This window comes from Notamacropus eugenii, chromosome 1 (genome assembly GCF_028372415.1).
Source record: "Notamacropus eugenii isolate mMacEug1 chromosome 1, mMacEug1.pri_v2, whole genome shotgun sequence".
Lineage (NCBI taxonomy): Eukaryota > Metazoa > Chordata > Mammalia > Diprotodontia > Macropodidae > Notamacropus > Notamacropus eugenii.
In genome coordinates, this window is record NC_092872.1 from 190,466,063 (window position 1) to 190,487,156 (window position 21,094).

A 21,094-nucleotide genomic window follows, 5' to 3' on the forward strand; every position below is an offset into this window, starting at 1 on the left:
GATGTCTTGGCTTGTGTTTGAACTGGATTTAAGTGAGGCAGAATTGCACAAAGTTGTCTCTCTTCCAGAATCATCCAAGTCCAGTGGCAGGACAAAAGTCAAGATGATTGGAAATAGCCCAGGATGCTGCGGATGACCTTGGTGTCTTTGATGCCTGACCAAGCTCTAAGCACTCCACGGGACCTGCTTCAACTGCCTTCATGGCCATTGGAACAAATTGTTCTCATTTGCCCATGTCACTAAGAAAAGTCTTCACATGCTCGGAGTACACATTCCCCCTAACTCACTGATGAGTCTGAAGCCTGTGGGTTACCCTCCACCTGGTTTAGCCCATCTGTCAAGATGGTTTTACTGGGGTATGGCTGCTATGTATGCTTTAGCTTCTTAGAGCCACAGATGAGAGCTGGGTGAAGGTGATCTCCAAAGGTAGGTGAGCTTAGGAAATGGAAGGTAGATAATGATATTCCAAAGGAGACTGAGAAAAAAAGAAAGGCTTAAACATGTAGGCAAAAGACTAGAAGAAAGCAAGGCAATGGAAGCCAAGGAAGAAAAAAAGTACCCAGAAGAAGCAAGTGTCTAATAATATTGAAAGCTGCAAAAGAATGAGATAAGGTAAGAATTAAAAAGACCATTGATTTTAGGTGTTGAGAGGTCATTGGTAACATTTCAGAGAGCAATGTCAAGTGGTAAAATAGGAAACCAAGGGTTGAGAATAGAATGGGTAGTGAGGAATTTGAGGCAACACATATGGAAGACTCTTTCCAGGAATTTATATGCAAAAGAAGGAGTTGTTGTTTTTTTTTTTAAGGATGGGTTTGATCCAGAATTGTGAGAAATGAATGAGTAGATAGATAAAGAAGGTGAGAGAGAATAAAGAAATGATCCATGAGACAAACACCAGGGAGATGGGAGGGGACATGTTTGAGGATTAAAATAGAGGTAGCTGAAGGAAGTTAGACCTTTTGCATGGACGTGTTGGCCTTGGCATAAAAGTTTCTTTCTCCTCAGAAACTAGATCAGAAGAGAAGAGGAAGGGTGATGACATAGTGAGATTTTGAAGTGTGGAGGATGGGATAGTAAGGAGCTCTCATAACTGATGGACTCTATTTTCTCAGTATGGTATAAAGTCAGGTCATCTGTGGAGAGGTAGATGGTTAGAGTATTAAAGAGAAGAAAAGATTCAAAACTGCCAGTGCTGAGTGTGGGATAGCTGATAACTGGAGAACAAAAGGAGTGCTAGGCACTGAGAGCTTGATTGAGATTGGATAATATGAATTTGTTGTGGACATATTCATTTTCAACTTCTGATTTCTGAAGGAGAACAAGTAGGATAAGAACTTCAGCTGAAGAAGAAAGAGGAGAAAGACTTGAGAAGGTGATTTGGAGGGCTTAAGAACTGTGAATAAGGCTGGAGGTTGGACTTGGAGCTGGAAAATTTGGATGGACTTCATGAGAAGTTGGAGGAAGAGAAGGGCAAAAACTAAAGGAGGTTGAGGGCTCATAGAATCATTTAAGGACAAAGAAGAGAAAGACTTAAGAAAAGAGGTCTGTTTCCAAAGATGATTAGGGAAAGAGGAAAAGGACTTCTATGTTCTAAAATGTTTGTAGCAGCTCCCTTTGTGGTAGTAAAGAATTGGACATTTCGGAGTTGCCCATGAATTGGGGAATGGTTAAACAAGCTGTGTGCATGGTTGTGATGGAATACTATTATGCTATAAGAAATGATGAGCACCACTCAATTTGGTATGAAAATCTATCTCACACTACAGGAAAGTAGGGGAGAAGGGGACAAGTGGGGTGAGGGGTATGATAGAAGGAAGGGCATATTGAAGGAGGGAGTAATTAGAAATAAACAATTTTGGGAAGGGACAAGGTCAAAAGAGAGAATAGAATAAATGGGGAGCAGGATAGGATGGAGGGAAATATAGTTAGTCTTACACAACATGACTCCTATGGAAGTCTTTTGCAAAACTACACATATATAGCCTATATTGAATTGCTTGTCTTCTCAGTGGGGATGGGTGGGGAGGGAGGAAGGGAGAGAGGTTGGAACTCAAAGTTTTAGGAATGAATGTTGAGAATTGTTTTTGCATACAACTGGGAAATAAGAAATAAGAAATCAGTCTTGCCTTAAAAGAAAAGAGAGAAAATGGGGATAAAGGAAGGGAAGGGTGTGACAGAAGGGAGGGCATATTGAGGGAAGGGGTAATGAATGCAAGGCATTATAGGGTGGGGGGAGAAAATTTGGAACTCAAAATTTTGTGGAAATGAATGTTGAAAACTAAAAATAAATAAACATGCAAAAAAAAGGAAATCATGAGCTCAATGATCTTAGAAAAACTTGGAAAGACTTGCACAAAATAATGAAGAATAAAATGAGCAGAACCAAGAGAACATTGTACACTGTAAGAGTCATATTGTTTTGAGAACAACCTTGAGTAAATAAGTCATTTTGACTATTATAAACACCCAAATTAACAACAAAGGAAATATGAAGAAAGATGTTATCTGCATCTAGAGAAAGAACTGATAAAAAAGAAGTATGTATACGATAATTTTGCATACACACACCATATCCCTATTTGTGTTTAATGTTAACCATCTTTAGGGTGAGTGGGCGAAGGAAAAAAAGGAAAGAAAAAAGAAAAAAAATTTACATGACAATTTTATTATTTTTTAAAGGAATAGCAAGTTGTACATAATAGATTTGCGGCTTCATGTGCAATCTTTTTTTTTTTTTTTTTTTACTATACTATGTTATGGAAATGCTTGTTTTTTTAATTAGAAAAAGGTAGTTGGTAAGAATAGCTAGGTAAGGTAAGTTGATAAATAAAAGATTGAAAAGAGAAAGAAGAAAATATTGCGTGTGACTGTCAAGGTTTTGCAGGAAAGTGACAATAATGATGTTGAAGATCCTCTAAAGCAGTTTATTATAGTAATTCCTCAAGGGAGCTACTAGTAAGAAGGACAACTGCGGAAGTTCTCATTCTAGCAAGTATGAAGTACAGGAGGAACTGTCCAGTGACCTGAATGGAGAGTATGATGTTTGTATTTCTGCCAAAGACAAGTGAATGACTTTGATACTTAAGGTGCAAGACGATCTCCCTCATAGAAGAGAAGGTAAAGAAGTCTGTAGGTAAATAGGGACAAAGGAGTATTATTCAAAAGCAGCTTAGATACAAAAACAAAGAAAAAAGATCAGAAGAGACAGAGGGAAATCCTGATCTGTGTCAAAATGTCACAGATTAGATGGAACATCACACAGACAAGAAAAGGAAGGGAGGATGACCACTGAACACTTGAAGCTAAGCAACAGATAGATAATGAAACTCTTCCTCCCCAGGAGGAAGCTGGATGTCCTGAAGATGATGCAGGTGCCTATTCTCCATAGAATGATCATGTAAATCCACAGATATTCTCAGGTTAGAGACCATCCAGTAAAGGTCAGTGAAAGATGAGACAAGTAGGGGTGGTTGTCCACTCCTGGCTAAGGGTTACTGAGTCAGCTTTTCACTACTCTGATCATGATAAGGAACAAGAAACATCACAGAAGTCTTCCTCCTATTTGTATCCTTGACCTGACAGAAAACCTCCCAAGGCCCATGAAGCTAAATGTCCACCACCTAATTATGGTGATTTGTATAGGCACAAATGATAGTGACAGAAGGAACCCAAAGCTTTACTGAATATTACTAAGGCTTAGGTGAGAGACCAGAGATCTTGGAGGCAGAGACGGTAGGCTATTTTCTTACATTTTTTTATCACTAATTCAAATCAAAGGCAATAGATTCAGAAAAATTAAATGTTTGAGAAGTGAATAAAAAGTTAAGTGGATGGTGCCAGAAAACACAATTTGGATTTCAGGACCATTGTTTTAAAACAGAGAAATAACAGACTTCTACGGTCAGAGATGATGCATACTCAGCAAGGGCTGGTAGGAGTGCATTTTTGCCTGAAATTTTATGCATCTAATCAAAAAGACTTTAAACTAAAAAGAAAGGGAGAAAACTATCTGTATATTTGCCAAGCCTGATACCACAGGGAGTAGCTTTAATGTGGGAAGAAAAATAGAATTAGCTACACAGTATAGTTCACAAGAGAGAGTCACCTCATATCTCTCCTTAGCTCAAAGCACTCAGGGGTATATTTTCCCTTTCTCCTCCGTGTAACATTTCTTTTACCTTCCACCTTCTTGACATGGGTCAGGTCTTCTCTAACTCCTCAGATCCTTTTTCTTTGTTTTCACATTGGAGTCCTTTTAAAGAAAGCTCTGTTGTGGTTCAGTCATTTTCAGTCATCTCTAACTCTTCATGACCCCATTTGGGGTTTACCTTAGCAAAGATACTGGAGTACTTTGCCATTTCCTTCTCCAGCTCGTTTTACAGATGAGGGAACTGAGGCAAACAGATTTAAGTAACTTTCCCAGGGTCACACAGATACTGTGTCTGAGGCCAGACACTTAAAGAAATATTTCATTTTATCTAATAATCTGAAGAGCAGACAGTAATCCAAGAATGAACATAATAACAAAACCCATGACTTCAGAGGTCTATCTGCAAATGTACAAAATGTAGATAACAAGCAAGATGAGCTTGTAATCCTAATGAAGGCAAGCATATCTGATCTCATGTGTATGTCATTTGTGGGGTGAAATTCATGACTAGAATATGGCTCTGGAGATGGACCTTATTTTAAAAAAACAGAATAGGAAAAAGGAAAAGCAGTGTATAATTGTATATTTGTCACTCATGTGAAAACAGTAACCTGGAGGAGAAAAGTACATGGTAGAGAGCATTTAGGTAAAAACCAACGAGGAGGAAACAATGTTGTTATTGGAGTATCCTACCAATCATTTAGACAGAAAGAGGAAACAGATGTTTGGGAAATGTATCACAAGCCTATAATAGAGCCATGACATGATAGCAGTTTGGGAGACCTTGACTATCTGGAGGTTTGATAGAACTCTCCTAAAGCAGAGAAACTAATAATTCTTGACTTGCCTCAATGATCAGATAGATCCTCAATGATTCTCCTTCCTTCAAAAAGTGGAGGAACAAAGTAAGGGAAATTCTGTTTTGGATCTTACTCTGCCCACCATGAAGGAACTGGTTAGTGAAGTGTAAATGACTGGGAACTTGGGAAGACATAACCACTCTATCTTTAAAATTCATAATAGAGGAGTGAATCCCTGGCAGAATCTTAAAAGCACATTAATAGATTAATAAAGAATATATTTTAAAATATTCTAAGAAAAGATAGCTATGATCCTATGGAAGAAAATTCTGTATGTCAGATCAAAAGGAAAGGGCAGTTCTGAAAATTAAATTCTGAAAACACAAAGGGCAACAATTCTGATAAGGAGGGGAAAACAAAGTTATATGAAGAAAATGACATAGATGCATAAAGAAGTCACAAAATAATTTAAATTAATTCAAATTTTCTACATATCTTAAAAGTCATATACAGAATATGGAAGCAAGTGCAGATAATGTAGGATGAATACAAAAGTAGGGTATGGTACTAAAAGAGTCATAGGAATAATAAGGTTCAGAATGAGCTGAGATGACCAAGAAAAGCAAAGGTGGGGAGGAGGAGGAGGGGTGGCATTTGTTTGTTTTTTAGCTATTTGGGGGAAATGATAGGGATCAAAAAAGGAACAGGAGAATTATGTTTGGACTAGAAGAAACAAAATGAAAACGACTAATAATATCCAATGTAAGACTTGGAGGCAGTTAGGTGACTCAGTAGTTAAAGCATCAAGCCTGGAATCAGGAAGACCTGAGTTCAAATCTGGCCTTAGTCATTTAGAAGCTGTGTGACCCTGGGCAAGTCACTTAACCCTGTTTGTTTCAGTTCTCTCATCTGTAAAATAAGCTAGAAAAGGAAATGGCAAACCACTCCAGTATCTTTGCCAAGAAAACCCCAAATGAAGTCATGAAGAGTCAGGCACAATTGAAAAAAGACTAAACAACAACAACCATCCAAGATAAGAATGGAGGTAGTAACAAAGTACCACCAACCTTTGATGAGTCCAAGACAATCCAGGCTGCCAGGCCTAGAGGCCTGTGTGGGCTACCCGAGTCTTTCTTACCTCACCTCCGAGGTCTTCGGCTGGCCACGCCGGATGCACATATGAGAGAAAGGACGTTCCAGAGTCGAACAAGGGTTGAGCTTTATTTCAGGGTCTAGTTACAAGTGCAGGGGGGTCTTCCTTAGGAGGAAGAGGGGGAGATTTCCTAAGGAGGCTAGGATCTTAAGGGCTTGGAAATAGAAGTACAAGCGGGGAGAGAGGGGGAGGGGAGAGAGAAGAGAAGAGAAGCGGAGCCTACTGTCCTCTTGGCTCCTCACTTCCTAAGAGAGCTTTTTGGGCTTCCTCAATCTTACTTAACCTTCAGCCGCACAGTTTGCATCTAAATACCGTGCTGTTAGATAACAATAGTGTGCCCAGATCCAGGACGACCTCGAGGGCAGGGAGACTCCACCCATCACGTATCTCCCGGGGAGAGGCGGAAATACCCGAGCTAGCCGAGCTAGCTCAGTCTGACCTTCTCGAATCCCCGCTGTTCATGGAGGGCCTCGTAAGACTCTAAGATTTAGAAGTCCCACTTTTACCCGCCCGAGACCATCCACATGGATTTGAGCTTCCAATCCCAACACCAGGCAAGTTAACTACAAGTCCAGTTAACTACATTTCATGGTACTGAATGAACTGTCATATGTGTACACAAAACTATTGCCAATGAGCTTTAAAACATTTTTTCCTATTCTCTTATTTGGAAACGGGCAAATGTTGCTCCAGTTCTCAAAACAGGGAATAACTGGAGCCTTCAAACTATATGTCAGTGATTTTGATTTTCATTAAAGATTAAACAATTTATTAAAAGGATGGTTAGTGAATATCTCAAAATGAAAAAGATTATTATAAAAATCCAAGGTGACTTCATCAAGAATAGATAATGCCAAAATATACTTCCTTTTGTGACATGTTATTAAACTGATAGATCAAAAGAAACTGCCATTATTGTTTTTACCTGATTATTAGAAAAGCATTTAACAGTTTCTCTTGCTACAGTAATGGCTTTGCTCCACTCACTCATCTCTCATCACCGTAGAAGGGAGGAAATGGAAATCTCTAAATCTGACTACTACTGGAGGAAACAAAAAAGGGAAGAGATGTATTTCTCCACCAATCTAAAACTTAAATGCTAGGAGAGTCAGGGGACTTGAAAGAAACAGAGAGATAGAGAAGACAATATTATTAAACCATTAATGACTAATCTTAAATTAAATTCATTTATAATTTTGTTCCTTAGTTTTTAATTCTATGCCTAAAAGTAAAAGAAACAAACAAACAAACCACTAAGTACATCTCTCTACACTGCAGGCTCTCTGTTGGCCGGAAAAACTCCCAAATGTGGCCAAAACCAGATTATTGGAAAAGGTTTAACAAAATAAAAATACAGTACCATACAGATAATGTTAACTTGTGGTTTCCTATGTCACTATGCACCTGATAGGAATCTATTTCTATTTTAGTTTTGTACCACTGGTCTATACCTCTAATCAATGATCATATCACTGTGCTTAGGAACAAATGTAAGACTCAGGGAAAACAAGAAGTTTCCCACTGGGCTTGGGTATAGAGTTATTCGGAGTGAGTAACTCCACACGATCACCCTTAAATTAATGAAATGAGGAAGCTGCCTAGAAAGAGGTGGAGCTATAGGAAAGAGGTTTCCTCAGAGTTTCCTGGGATTTGGGGTTGGATACCAATCCTTTTATGCTAGTCCACTGTCAGGGTGATATAGTGCTCCCCATACCTGTTCTTTTTGGCAAACAGACTTAGGTTAATGCCTAGTAGCACCATCCAGTGATTAAACTATTTTTGTAAAAAAGATAGATTTATATCATACAATAGAACAATTCAATAGATTTAGAACTATCTTGATCCACAAATTATTCATTAATGGTTTAATGTTAATTTAGAAAATGGTTTCCGATAGATTATATGAGGATCCACTGTTTAACATTTTATGAATGACTTGAAAAACAGTAGGGCTGAGAGGCTTATTGTTTTTATAGATGCTAGAAAGCTTGAATGGGTAGCTACCACAATGGATGGCAGATTCAGAATTCAAGAAGACCTGGACAGGGTAGAGCACTGAGTCAAATTGAGTGGGATGAAATTCAGTGGGCACCACTGTGAAAATCCTGCACTGAAGCTGAAAAAATCAATTTCATACATACACACACACACACACACACACACACGCTAAAGGAGGCTTGGTTAGATAGCAGGTCATCATGACTTTTCAGGCATGTGTAGAGGGGATTTTTATACAGACATATGTTAAATTATGTTAAATATGATGGTTTCTCATCCCTGAGATACTGAGATACTGTGATTCAGTTAGCCCAATTATGTGACTTCCTTCAGAAGTAGGAGCAGGGAATATGGATGATTGAAGATTAGAAGAATTTGAAGATGGTGGCAAGAAATTCAGAGGTACATAGATGACTTGGTTAACATCACTGAACCAGTCGAGACTGGCAGAGGAGGAAAGCAGATCAGAGATGATGGATTGAGAGAACAGGAAAAAAATGGAAGAAATGAAGCTAACAATGAGGGGAAAGAATAGATTTAAGAGACATGAGAAAGAGGCCAAAATTGAGGATGATAATTCTGGTTGATCCCAGAAGGTAGAACTGGGACCAATGGGGATTTTAGATCAGCTTAAAGAAAATGTTTCCCAGAATTAGAGCTATATAAAAGTAAAACAAACTGCCAAGATAATAAGTTATCCATCCCTAGATTCTTCACTTGGTACCATTAACCAGCTGTCTGACCATAAATAAATAACTTCAGTTCTCCAGGCCCTCAGTTTTCCCATCAGTAAAACAAAGGAATTTGTCTATGTGATCTTTAAAGTACCTTCTTGTTTTAAAATCCCATGATTCTATGAACTCACTCTATGTGCAAGTTTGTTTGTTTTTAAAGGCAAACTAATAGTTGTGAAGAATGTCCCTGAAACACAGTTTTAGAAATGAGGAATGACAGAAATAAATTGGCATTATAAAAGTTGTAGCGTTCTGTGAAATGTACCTGTATGTAGGCCAATCCGAAGCTTCAGTTTTTCCTCTGGCATGTGTCCAATCTTGAAATGGACTATGGCGCTAAGGAAGTATAGTGACATTGTAGCAATTTCCTCCACGTGTCGGATTCCATTGCGGAGGGGGAGACCACTTGCCACCATGTAAGCATCACCAATGGTTTCAACCTGAAATTAGGAAATTAACAAATTTAACAGCACAATCCCACTCCTACAAGGGGGAAATTAGAAGTTGAATGGTGCCTCCCTCCCAAAAAAGGTATTTCTTCGCTTCTCCTGGAATAATTGAGCTAGAAGGGACCTTAGATATAATCTAATCCAACTTATTTATTTTATATAGAGGCAAACTAAGTTCTCAATCAGGGAAGTTATTTGCTCAAGGTCATATTATATCCTCCCTGCCTATCTAGAGCACATCTTAAATAGTGAATCACAATGGGGTCGAGACTCTCAGTTTAAGAAGTGCTAAAGGGGTCTGAAGTGGGAAAAATTTAAGAAACCCTGAATCTTACACTTTCTTCTACATCCTATTCATAACTTAGCTCTGCCATGAAACTTTTCCTGGCCATTCATAGTTTAGTCATCTTTCTCTCTCCTTCATTTTATCTATATTGACTTTTTTCTTTTTTCCATTCAAGAGCCATGTATCAAGTTCTGCCCAAAGGAAGGTAAATTGTGAAAGCCAAAACCCATATAGTTAACTTGGGGTTTACTAGCTAATTTTCTTCTCAAAGACCAAGCTTAAAATCCGGTTCATTCAGGATCTCACTGATCTCTGATCACAGATCTCACTGATGCCCAAGTATCACTTAATGGTTATTTTTGAGCCCTTCAGCTCAGAGTGAATGTATATAGTAAATGTTTCTCTTTTGGACAGCAGCCCTAAAGACCTTCCTTCCCCAGTGTGATTTTTTTTTTTTATTTAATTGGCCATCCCTTGACTCACACCTTAAAGAAGCCTATTCACCAAATGGGTGTTGCCTCACTCAAAGTAAGAACTTGAAAAGACCTTAGCTTAAAAGGGTCTTCCACTGCATCCTGGGCCATCTCCAGTCATCCTAATCAATATCTGGCCACTAGACCCAAATGGCTCTGAAGGAAAAAGTGGGGTTGGTGACTTTGTATAACCCTCCCTCACTCAGACTAAATTCAATTGCAAGTCATGTCATCATCTCCCTGATGTTATGATCCTCTTTGAGAACAAGGGATAAATAACAATTAAGTGCTTATTAATTTTCAAGGCACTTCACCAAGTGCTGTTGATATAATGATGAAAATGACACTGTTCCTGTCCTCAAAGAGTTTATACTTTAGTAGAGGGTGTAGAACATATACATCAATAATCATATTACTAAATGAGTGAGTAAGAAAGGTCAGATGGAATCTAAGACTCAAGACATGGAAGATCATTTTGAACTGGGAAAATTAGGAAAAATTTTATGAAGGAAATGCATCTAAGCTAGGTTTTTATGGATGGAAAAGAATGTCAGTGGCTGGTGATGAAAGTATCAGCCAATATGTTCTAAGAGGTGGGGGACAGAACGAATAAAGGTGTGGATGGCATCAAGGAGCACTGAAGTGTTCCCAGAATGTGGGATATCCCAGTGATATAAGTGATATCCCAGAATAGATACAGAGGATTGCCATAAAACAGTGTGGGAAAGATATGTTTGGGTCAAGTCACTGAGAATCTTGAATGTAAACTTAAATAGTCTGCCTTCCATTTAATATTCAATACATAGTGAGAATCAATGAAGGATTTTGATCAGATGAGAGACATGAATACACTTGTTTATCAAACGGATTACTTAGGGAGCAACATAAAAGGTTTGCAATAAATGACATATGATTTCCTATTGTTACTTAACTGTTCTATGTGGTCTGTCATGTTGAATAGGTAGCAAATTGCACAGTATGGCCCTAGTAGGCAAACCTAGGACCAATGAGGTAGAAATGACATAGCGGAGATTTCGGTTCAATATATGAAAGAACTTCCTAATGATTAGAGGGGTCCTAAAAGGAAATGAGCACACTACCTTGTAAAGGTACTGAGTTCCCTTGTTGATGAAGGATCTAATCAAAGGGTCCAATAGCCACTTAACCAGGGATTTATAGGTGAAATTCTGACACCATGTATGAGCTTGGACTGTATGTCCTAAGGTATATTCCAGCTCTGATACTTTTTAGTTAATATTAGATGCTTAACTAGAGTGCAAACTCTTTCAGGGCAGGTATCTTGTCTATTGTTTGTATCTCTACGGGTGCCTAGTACCAGGCTGAATACATCTTAGTTAGTCAGTAAATACTTGGTAAAATTTTATTCTATTTTTTTGTGTAATTGAATCATTGACTATTTCTTTCCCCATATTCCCCATCCCACACCCATGAAAAATGCTGATTTTTTGCTACAGTTTTGAGTTGAATTAAAACTTTATATTTGGCTTTAACTCAAAGAAAGAAAAGAAAAAAGGTCAAACTTGTTTTTCTTCTTAGAATTTCTTTTTAAGTTTCTTATTCTTTATTTAAAATGCACCTCAGAGAAAAGCCTCACATGTTCTTTAGAAGGACATTGTCTCCTTGGAGTAAATAGGCTTCCCATTCGTGATCCGGTAAGGGGCCCTTCAAAAAAAGTCAGCCCAAGCAACAGCACACTGCATCGTTCATGTTACAATTACAAACATACTCCCATGCACATTGATAATACTACACTGGGGGTATATGCTTTTTAGATTATACATTGAGTTTTAAATCCTAGGTTGGTCTACCTTGGTCACTTAGCACCCTTCCTGGCAGCATTAATCTTTAAGCAAATTTTAAAATGAATACATTCCTATTCCTTGTTCTGTTCCTCTCCCCACCCATCTTGTATTCTTTCTCCTCCACTCCTCACATGCTTTGTACTTTCTGATTCTCTCTCTCAATCCCTTATAGAAATTTGTTTTCTGGTTCTTTATCCATACCAAAAGTTTCCTTGACTAACAACAACTTAGAATGAGATTGCTCCCAGGGGAATTTGCAATAACCCAATCAAAGTCTTAAGATAAAAGGATGAGCTTTAATGGGAGGGAGAATTTGGAGCAGGAAGGGAGGCAAGACAGATTGAATGTGAACTTCAGATGTACAAGGAAGAAAATCACTTAATCTGGTGTGCAAAAGCCAGCTGGTTAAGAGGCTATCTCTCCCATCAACTGATGTATGCTTCAGGGAATGCAAGCTGATTTTAATATTATTCCAAGCAAAATATGATTAGAAAAATATATCCAATAAATTAGAAATCACAAGTGTTTTCTGCAACTGAATAAAAATGATCTGAGGGAAGAATGCTGCCTTAATTTATTTTCATTTGCATATATAATAGGAAGTCAATAGTTAAGAATGTTTAAAGGGGTATATCCTTAAGCTTTGGAGTTACTATAATAGAAGTCAGCAATATTTTATACCCTCCTACAGACAAAATACTGTTCTTATGGGATCACTAATCTATGACAAGGTTCTTCAACTAGTACAATGTAGGCACGCTCAAAAGAATAAGGCAGGGCCCAGAACTTGCAGTCAATAATGCAACAGTTGCAGCCTTATTTGTGATACAGATTTACCACTTCTCACTAGCTTTCTCTAATCTCCATATCTAAGACCCCAGACAATTTCCAGTGTGGCTGGGCACACAGTGTCTTCCCAATGATCCATACAGCACAAGAGAATCACACAAACACAGGTACAGAAGGAAAGTCACCCCCAAACACCAGAGTGCTGTAGTCACATTGCTCCAACACAAAGAGGCACCATCTGGCTCATTACTTTGACCTCTTTCCAACTCAATCACTTCTGTTACTAGAAATACAGATAGTTCTCACTTTACATAAATGAACCATTCTGGAGACCTCTACACAAAAAAATTTTTATGTAATGCAAATTTGCCTCATACCAAAAATCACTCCACTTATTTAACAAAAGCATACACAAAATACCTTTATGCAAGTCAAAAAATAAACTAAAATACAGACATGGTAAATATTGTAACATGAATAGAATTATGAAATGGAAAGTAAAGTTAATGATAAAGTATATACAGTACAGTACAGTAAAGTTAACACAGGTGTGCCATATATTGCCCTTCCCCCCCACTGCACCAAGTCTTTAATCATTGGTGGTTTGCTGTGCAACTTTTCTTATGATGCTATCAAGAAATAGTTTGGACAGCTGGTTCTCTTCTGCCTTGTATATCTGATGATAGCAAGCAACATTATCCTCAGCTAGTCTTTGAACTTTTAAAATCTTGAAGTATTTGGATCCATCTTTTCAATACAAGAAAAAAATTCACTCAAATGACAAAATGCTTCTGCCAACTATTTCATTGTGAACCTTTTTAGCTCGACCTTGGGTTTTGAAGTTTCCCTTTCTTCTGTAATCTTTGCAACTACCAGCTCAATCAGATCCTCATTAGACAGTTCTTCTCCATGAGATTCAATCAACTCCTGCACATCGTTTTCATCCACTTATAGTTTCAATTCTTGTGCTAAATTTACAGTCTTCTTACTCATTTCTTTGAACATTTCATTTTTTGTCAAATCCATGAAAATCGGGAACACATTGTGGACACACTTTTCGTACTCTCTTTTAAACTCTCTTTATACAGGATTCTGTTACATCTTTCAAAATTCTTTATATAAAGTCAAATTTATATAAAGCTGTACATATATGCTGTCTATATAATGGAACAGCTTAACAAACACCAGCAAAGAGGCCTGCAATCTCTCTCTCTCTCTGCTTTAATCTTCTAGATATAAATAGCACCACTGTGGGACAAAGGCTGTTGCGCTGTTCCAAAATGTTTGCAGTGTCTAATGAACTTAATTGCTGGGGTCTTTCTTATTTGTGAAAATAGCCTGCGGCCCCTCTGACACACATATGTGCACTCAGATCCCACCCTAATATCTATCCTGTTCTAGAAGATCAGGAAACACATAATATCAGCACTTACCCCACAGAATCTCATGAAGATGAAATGAGGTATTTGTAAAATGCCTAATACAGCGCCTGGCCCAAAGTAGGTGCTTCATTAATGCTTATTCTTTCTCCAATCCAGCAAACTATAAATCTGTCTATTATCACCATTCAGCATTTTCTGTCATCATTCAGATCATTCCTCCTCCTGCCAAGGTGTGTGTGTGTGTGTGTGTGTGTGTGTGTGTGTGTGTGTGTGTGTGTGTGTGTGTGTGTGTGTGTGTGTGTATGTGTGTGTGCACGTGTGTGTCTCCCCTCATTTCTTCTCTTTATCCCTCATGAAATGAATTTTCACTTTACCTAGATATTAATCATAGATTCCTTCAAAAACACTATGTGAATATTTAACTAGAAACTCAAATCTCCTCCACATTATCATTCTCTCCTCCTTAGAAAAGTTAACTATCACACCCACAAGCACACAAATCACACCACAAGATCTCAGCATGCTCTTTACAACAAAACAGTCTGTGTTATCTCTAGATTATTGGAGAGGGGTGGGATTAGCCTAAAGAAAAGAAGGGATCTTACCCAAGACAATGCTAAAGCTCTTTCACAAACAGTTTATTTCTTTAGATAAAGAAAAGTCAGAACTCAACTGATGAGCCCTGAGAAGCAAAACCTCTCTTATTAATCAAACCCTGTCCAAGAAATTAAAAAGGGATCAAATACTACCTCTGCCAAGGAAGGGGACCCTGCTTCTAACCCTGAGATGGAGAACTCACCACAACTGAAGTCTGCTAGTGACTTCAGGCTCATGTCCATAGCCCAACCAAAGAAAAGCAAGTATCTCCTCTTAATCCATAACTGGGGTAACTCACCTTATAGACATCGTAGGTTTTAATGATATTGTCAAATAAGCTGTAGAGGTCATTGAGGAGGCCCACAACTTGCAGGGGGGTGCTGAGAGAACACAGGTTTGTAAATCCAACGATGTCAGAGAAAAAGATGGTCACCGAATCAAAATGTTCTGGTTCCACAGATCTCCCAGCTATAAGCTGCTCCCCAATGAAGCTGAAATAGGAGTGAGGGTGGGGGTGGGAGTGAGGAGAAATTGTCATGGAAATCATCTTTTCTTCATGTATCTCAAACATACCACAACATCTCTGGGGTACTTTACACACATACATCTCCACATCATCTGTTACATTAAGGAATTTTGTTTCTCATTACAGCACTTAATTATTATGGAGAAAGTCTGTCCACAGTCATCCTCTCTCAGCGTGGATGTTTGAAAATGGGACTTTTAACAGAAGACAATAAAGAGGGAAGAAGTATTTACAGAAAAGCTTTCTCTCTAGGACAACACACTTTCTCCTGTTGATTACATCCCTTTTAAAAGTAAAGGCTCATTTTCCAGTGATGGAAGACAGTGTGACAATCCAGTCCCATACAGGCACACAAATCAATATTTTTGTTTCAATCAATCACACACAGATCAATATTCCCATTTTTATTGGGGCAAAGAAGATAAGAGATTTTAAATGAAAACACATAAAAAAATATATCTTGCTTATTGCTAATGTAGGAAGTTCATATGTGACAAATAAACAAAAGAAAGAGGGTCTAGATTTAGAACATTCAGTTAGGAGTCCATTCTGCAGAGCCCACAACAATAAATACACTTTTCTGTGGATGGAGACCTTAATGACTAGACCTACGAAGCTAGATTGCCATCTAGTGGTATAGTTCATGCTGCTGGGTTTACCAGTATAGACTACATAAAATGGCACCCTACTGAGGAGATAACTCATAAAATCATGGATTAAGTGCTGGGAAGGACCCAAGATGGTAATAATAACAATGTACATTTATGTGGGACTTCAAGGTTAGACTTATTTCCTTGCAAAAAGCACTGTGAGGTACAAACACACCCAAGTTTTTGACTAGGGATTCTTTCTCTACATTCCTCTTTACACAGTGCACCTAATTGCCTTGGCTTCCTCGTGTAGGGAATGATAAAATAAGTGTCTCGTATTTCATGAGGTCTCTTTAATCCCACTTAGTTGAAAATGTTGATACTTGGGAGGGCAAAATTCTGTACATGCTAAAGTCATAACTACCTGGGCAACATGGTAGATAGAAGGTTGTCTGTCTTTTTCTTCTCAGACAGTAGCTGTGTGGTCCTCTCTTCCACCACCTCCTCCAGATGATTGGCATACTTCTCTAGCTTGTTCACCATGCTGTCCAGGATACTCACATGACTTTGAAAGAATTCAAATAGTAAGATCTTTGCAAAGAAGTCAGTGATCTCTGGGAAACCAAGGTAGCAACAATACTACGCACGAAATTATTCTCCCCTTTGGGGTTTTCCAAATGTGAAAAGTGCAATGCTACAGAATAAGAGTAGCTATAGGTTTCAGTTGCTGCAATCATTAAATTACTTTTCATCTCGATGGTCCCCTTCATTTCTACCACCCTATTTGCCAAGTTTCTCTTTGTCGGCCCTCCCAACCCAAGAATTTACCAATAATACTCTAACTGCTGTTAGAGAATTTGTACTTAACGGAAGTAGGTTCATTTCTCGTCATTTTTATGTAATGTGGACAAATAGGTGAGTTCCATCTCTAGCTCCAGGATTCTACAGATAGGGGGGACTCATCTATTTGTGTCCATTATGCTTATCTATGCAGACCACCTAGACGTAGGATTCCTATACTTTCAGATCTCAGACTTCTAGAATATTCCTCTTTATTTTTTTCATATAACAAAAATATCTTTCTTCCATTTTCACATTGTGAAAGGAAAACCCTTGTAAAAATATTCATAGTCAAGTGAAGCAAATTTCCACATTGGCCATATCCAAAAAATAAATGTAGCATTCTTTACCCTGAGTCCATCCCTTCTCCATTAGGAGGTGGGCAATGTGCTTCATCTTCCTGGAATGGTCACTGCTCATTGCATTGATCACAGTTCTTAACTATTTAAAATTTGCTTGTCTTTATAATTTGTTTTTATCTTACACATTTTTTCTAATTTTATTTGTATCCTTAGCACATTGTCTGGCATGCAATAGGCACTGAATAACTACTTGTTGATTTGACTTATTCTCCTAGTTCTACTCAGATTCATAGAATATTAAAGGTGAAAAGGACCAGCGAGACCAATTTTACAAAAGAGGAAATTAGGCCCAAACTTGAGTAAGGTAGCAGAGAAAGTTAGTGGAAGAGCCCAAATTTGAACCCAGGTCACCTAATGACCAGCTCAGTCCTCTTTCCACTGGCTCATTGCCTGTGTTGTGGCTATATCTGAGTCAAATAAAGTATAAATTTGAAGCAATTATCCTCTAGCTAAAGAATCTTAGAAGCTGGATGTTCTAAATTAATTGTTGATATTTTAAGATAATAGGACAATAATCATTCCCCTTGGACCCTTTTACTCAAATCTCTGCTAATGTTTAGTTTTTAGTATCGCTCTGTAAAACACCAAACAAAAAGTTGGAATTGGACTCACCCTTCTGGGCTGACTTCTCTTAAGATTCTCTTGACATGGGAGAATGTTGGTCTTTTCTCTGGAGACTCATCCCAACAAGTCCTCAACATGGTTACAACTTTCTCACTACACTTTTCCTTTGACAGCTTTGGTCTCAGGGGAACAGCAGCAGGAGGGTCTTTGATTCTATTGATGATTTCTGCAATTCAGTTGGGGTATGGACACCTATAAATCTTGAGAGTTTACTACCTTACTTTAAATGACTTGTTAATTAGGCATGAGTTTCCCCAAGTTTCATGGAGCTCTTCTTGCAAACGCTTCTCATGAACACTGTGGTGCCAGGTAACCAAAGGGGCATGACATGACGTTGCCTAGTGGCTTTGGGCACACCATTAAAATGAACTTCACCAACTCCCTGGTCTTCCTGACTAGGAAAGACTTCGCAGTCAGTCATCCCCTTAGATGTGACTTCCTTGTATCTTCTGGATTAGATGACAACAAGGATGTCCAGATTGATCTGACTCATTTTTCATTGGTCACTGGACAAGGACCTCACAGTGAGTATGCCAACAACTGGTTTAACATTGAAAAATGGCCTGAAGACCATTAATTCTCAGGACTCTCTGCCCCTTTCCTCCCACTGTGCCCTATCACCACAGATGTAGAAGAGAGTCACATGGGACTGGGGCCACCTCCTGTTTTTTATTTGTTTGCCAAAAAGGAAGATTTAAATTTGATTTCAAGGATTATCCATTCTACTAGAGGAACCGAGATGGAAGATTATATAACATTCCACCATATATTCAAAAGCAATATTAAGTATTTCAATAACAAAAAAAAACTGTTAATTGAATAACATTAATCATTAGATTTGTTAGAAACTGCAGGTTGAGCACCCTGAACATTTCATTTATCATCAAGCAGGATTAGGGATATATATCCATCCTGCCTCCACATGAATACTTTCACCCAGCATTTTCCACCTACTTCTCAGTGATGAATAAAATAATATTACCATTTTCATCATAAAGGGATCAAGAATATATTGCCCTTTGGACATGTTCAAAATCATTCAAAGTGCGTTTACGGTTACCTTGGCTGAGGCTATCTTTGCTAGTCACCACACCCATTTCACGCCCATCCATGTTAGCCATATCCCTCCCATGTTGTATGCTGTCCTTCTATTGTGTCCACTGGCATGGATGTTTTATTGTTAATAAATTGGCCTTCCTATCAGATCTATATCCTCTGCCAAGAAATTATTTGTAGGTATTTTGTATTTCATTTTTGATGTACATGTTGTTTCCCTTCTATAGAATGTAAGTTCCTTGAAGGCAGGACTATTTTATTTTTGTCTTACTATACTGTACTATACTATATTATACTACGCTATGCTATACTATACCATACTATACTGCATGTAGTATAGTGCCTAGCATACAGTTTGTGATTAATTAATGCTTGTTGAATTCATTTGACTACCTAAAAAGCAATTCCTGGCAATGAAGGAATCTTTTGTGAGCAAATAAAAAGCTCCTTATTTGTCTTTTAAAGTTCAATTTCTCTACATTTACATTGTTTGGCATTATGTTGAAGTGCATTGATACAAAAGTTCAGGAGTTTAGAGGCATTTTGCACTGAAAGCTCATTTTATTCATTCTGTTTCTTATAGCATTTTATGTAAAATCCTATACACAAATTTACTTCACAAAAAATGTTGCCATATTCTATTTATCTCAGCTTCCTTCCCCCACTTGTATTGTTAATTCCCATAAGCAATTTATTTAGTAGTCTGACAGCACATTGGGATGAAACCATTATTTTCAGAAAAATGTATCCATTAATGGAATAAAATGTATCTGAAACAATGACCCAGCAGGTAATTATGTTTCACTATCACAGGAGAAATTTTAGATGAAACCGTCTGTTGTGGCCTTACAGTAATAACTAATACATATCAAGGAAAGAAACAATTATTCCATGATCACCTCTTCTACTGTCTTGTGCTCGGTTCTCTTACATAAAGTGGAAGAAAAAATAAAAATTTAACAGCAAAATCACACCAAGGGTCTAAATGTCTCAGGAAGTCCATTATTACCTGGGGAGCCTAATTGACTTCAGAGACCACTTATGACTTCTTCCTGAAATTGTTTTTAATAGTTAAGTATGCAGCAATTGATTTTTATTTATTTGACTTTATTTTGGCCACACTTAACGAGATCTGTTATTTAAGCTTCCCTGTGGGGGAGTAGAAACATTTACAGGAAAGTATGAATTTGGTCATAAATAATGTCTACATCCCATTCACCATTAAACTAAAACAAACAGATTTCTCTCCTCTCTTCCCTCACCAACTCCCTGGCTATCAATAATAAAACTGAGGCTTTTGTGAATTTAACCAGAGAGTGAGAGGGGGAGGGGAGAGAGGCATGCCTATTTCTACATAGAATAAAAGAATATTAGAATTAGAAAGAACTTTAAAGTCATCTGGAGATAATTTCTTTTTTGAAATAGGGAAACTGAGGTTCAAAATGGTTGGAATCATTTAACCAAGTTCATATAGTGAATTAGTAGTAAAAACCCATTTTCTAAAAGCAGATTTCAATGGTTTTTCAATACTCTTGCTTCCATTTCCCTTAATTAATCGAGGGCTATTTAAATGTAGATATCTGAAACTGGCTTTAGAGTAGAGTGACAGCTTCCTGAGTTGATAACTTCTTGTGGTGACTCTTCCTCCACACTTTAGTGGATTATGTGACTCTTATAGATGGCTTCCTATAAATCCTCCATAGGGGTCAACTCTCTATACACTAGGATTTCTCTTCATCTCTTGATCTTTCATGTATACCAATATGGCATGTGAACATCCCATCAGTTAGTCCTTGCTCTCACTATATGATTGACACATCTGTGTCTTGTCACATATACCACTGATGAAATATCTTATGCTACTTTTGCAAAGTTTTTGCTTGGTAGTGTAATACAACCTACACATATCTACCATGTGCCTTTCTATTGGTGACCCATACATTTGACTTTTTGGGGGGGGGGAGACTATGGTATTCCATGATTTGGAATCTTATAGAATCATCTGAAGAATATTGATGTTAAAAAGTGGGTCTTTGTTTCAGGGAGAAGACATAGTTTTTTACCCAATGAAAATCCAGTACACTCCTTCTCGAATTTAATTCTGAGCCTCTCTAATTTATCCATCTAACTTATTCACTAATCTATTCTCACTTTCATTCTTAAAAGTCCTGGCAATGATGTGAATGAGTTGGAGCTCTTGCCAAGGTTTCAATAAATTTATTCACACTACCAATGTTTTCTTGTAACTATTTTATGATACCATTTTTAACATTCCACTATGATCCTAAACAAGTTTACATTGTAAATATATCTTCTACGTAACTGCCGGATCCTTTCCTTTTACAGGGAAATTAAATATTGACTGAGTGAGTTTCTAGACTCTTGTTTTCCTTATTGTGGAAAATGATTTATATGTTAAACTTTCTTAGGAAATGAAAACGTTGTCAAAGCTTTGTCTA

The 21,094-nt window shown here is 37.8% G+C and overlaps 1 protein-coding gene across 1 annotated transcript in view; it reads right to left on the reverse strand.

The window, feature by feature from the left end:
* LOC140510562 (guanylate cyclase 2G-like) overlaps positions 1 to 21,094 on the reverse strand; it is a 78,357-nt gene that overhangs the window by 15,403 nt on the left and 41,860 nt on the right. Inside the window, exons 15-18 of the mRNA XM_072619313.1 lie at positions 17,568 to 17,745; positions 16,178 to 16,318; positions 14,936 to 15,128; positions 9,104 to 9,278 (exon numbers count right to left, since the gene is read on the reverse strand). Of these exons, the coding sequence (XP_072475414.1) occupies positions 9,104 to 9,278; positions 14,936 to 15,128; positions 16,178 to 16,318; positions 17,568 to 17,745 (687 nt within the window). The remainder of the gene's footprint in view (positions 1 to 9,103; positions 9,279 to 14,935; positions 15,129 to 16,177; positions 16,319 to 17,567; positions 17,746 to 21,094) is intronic.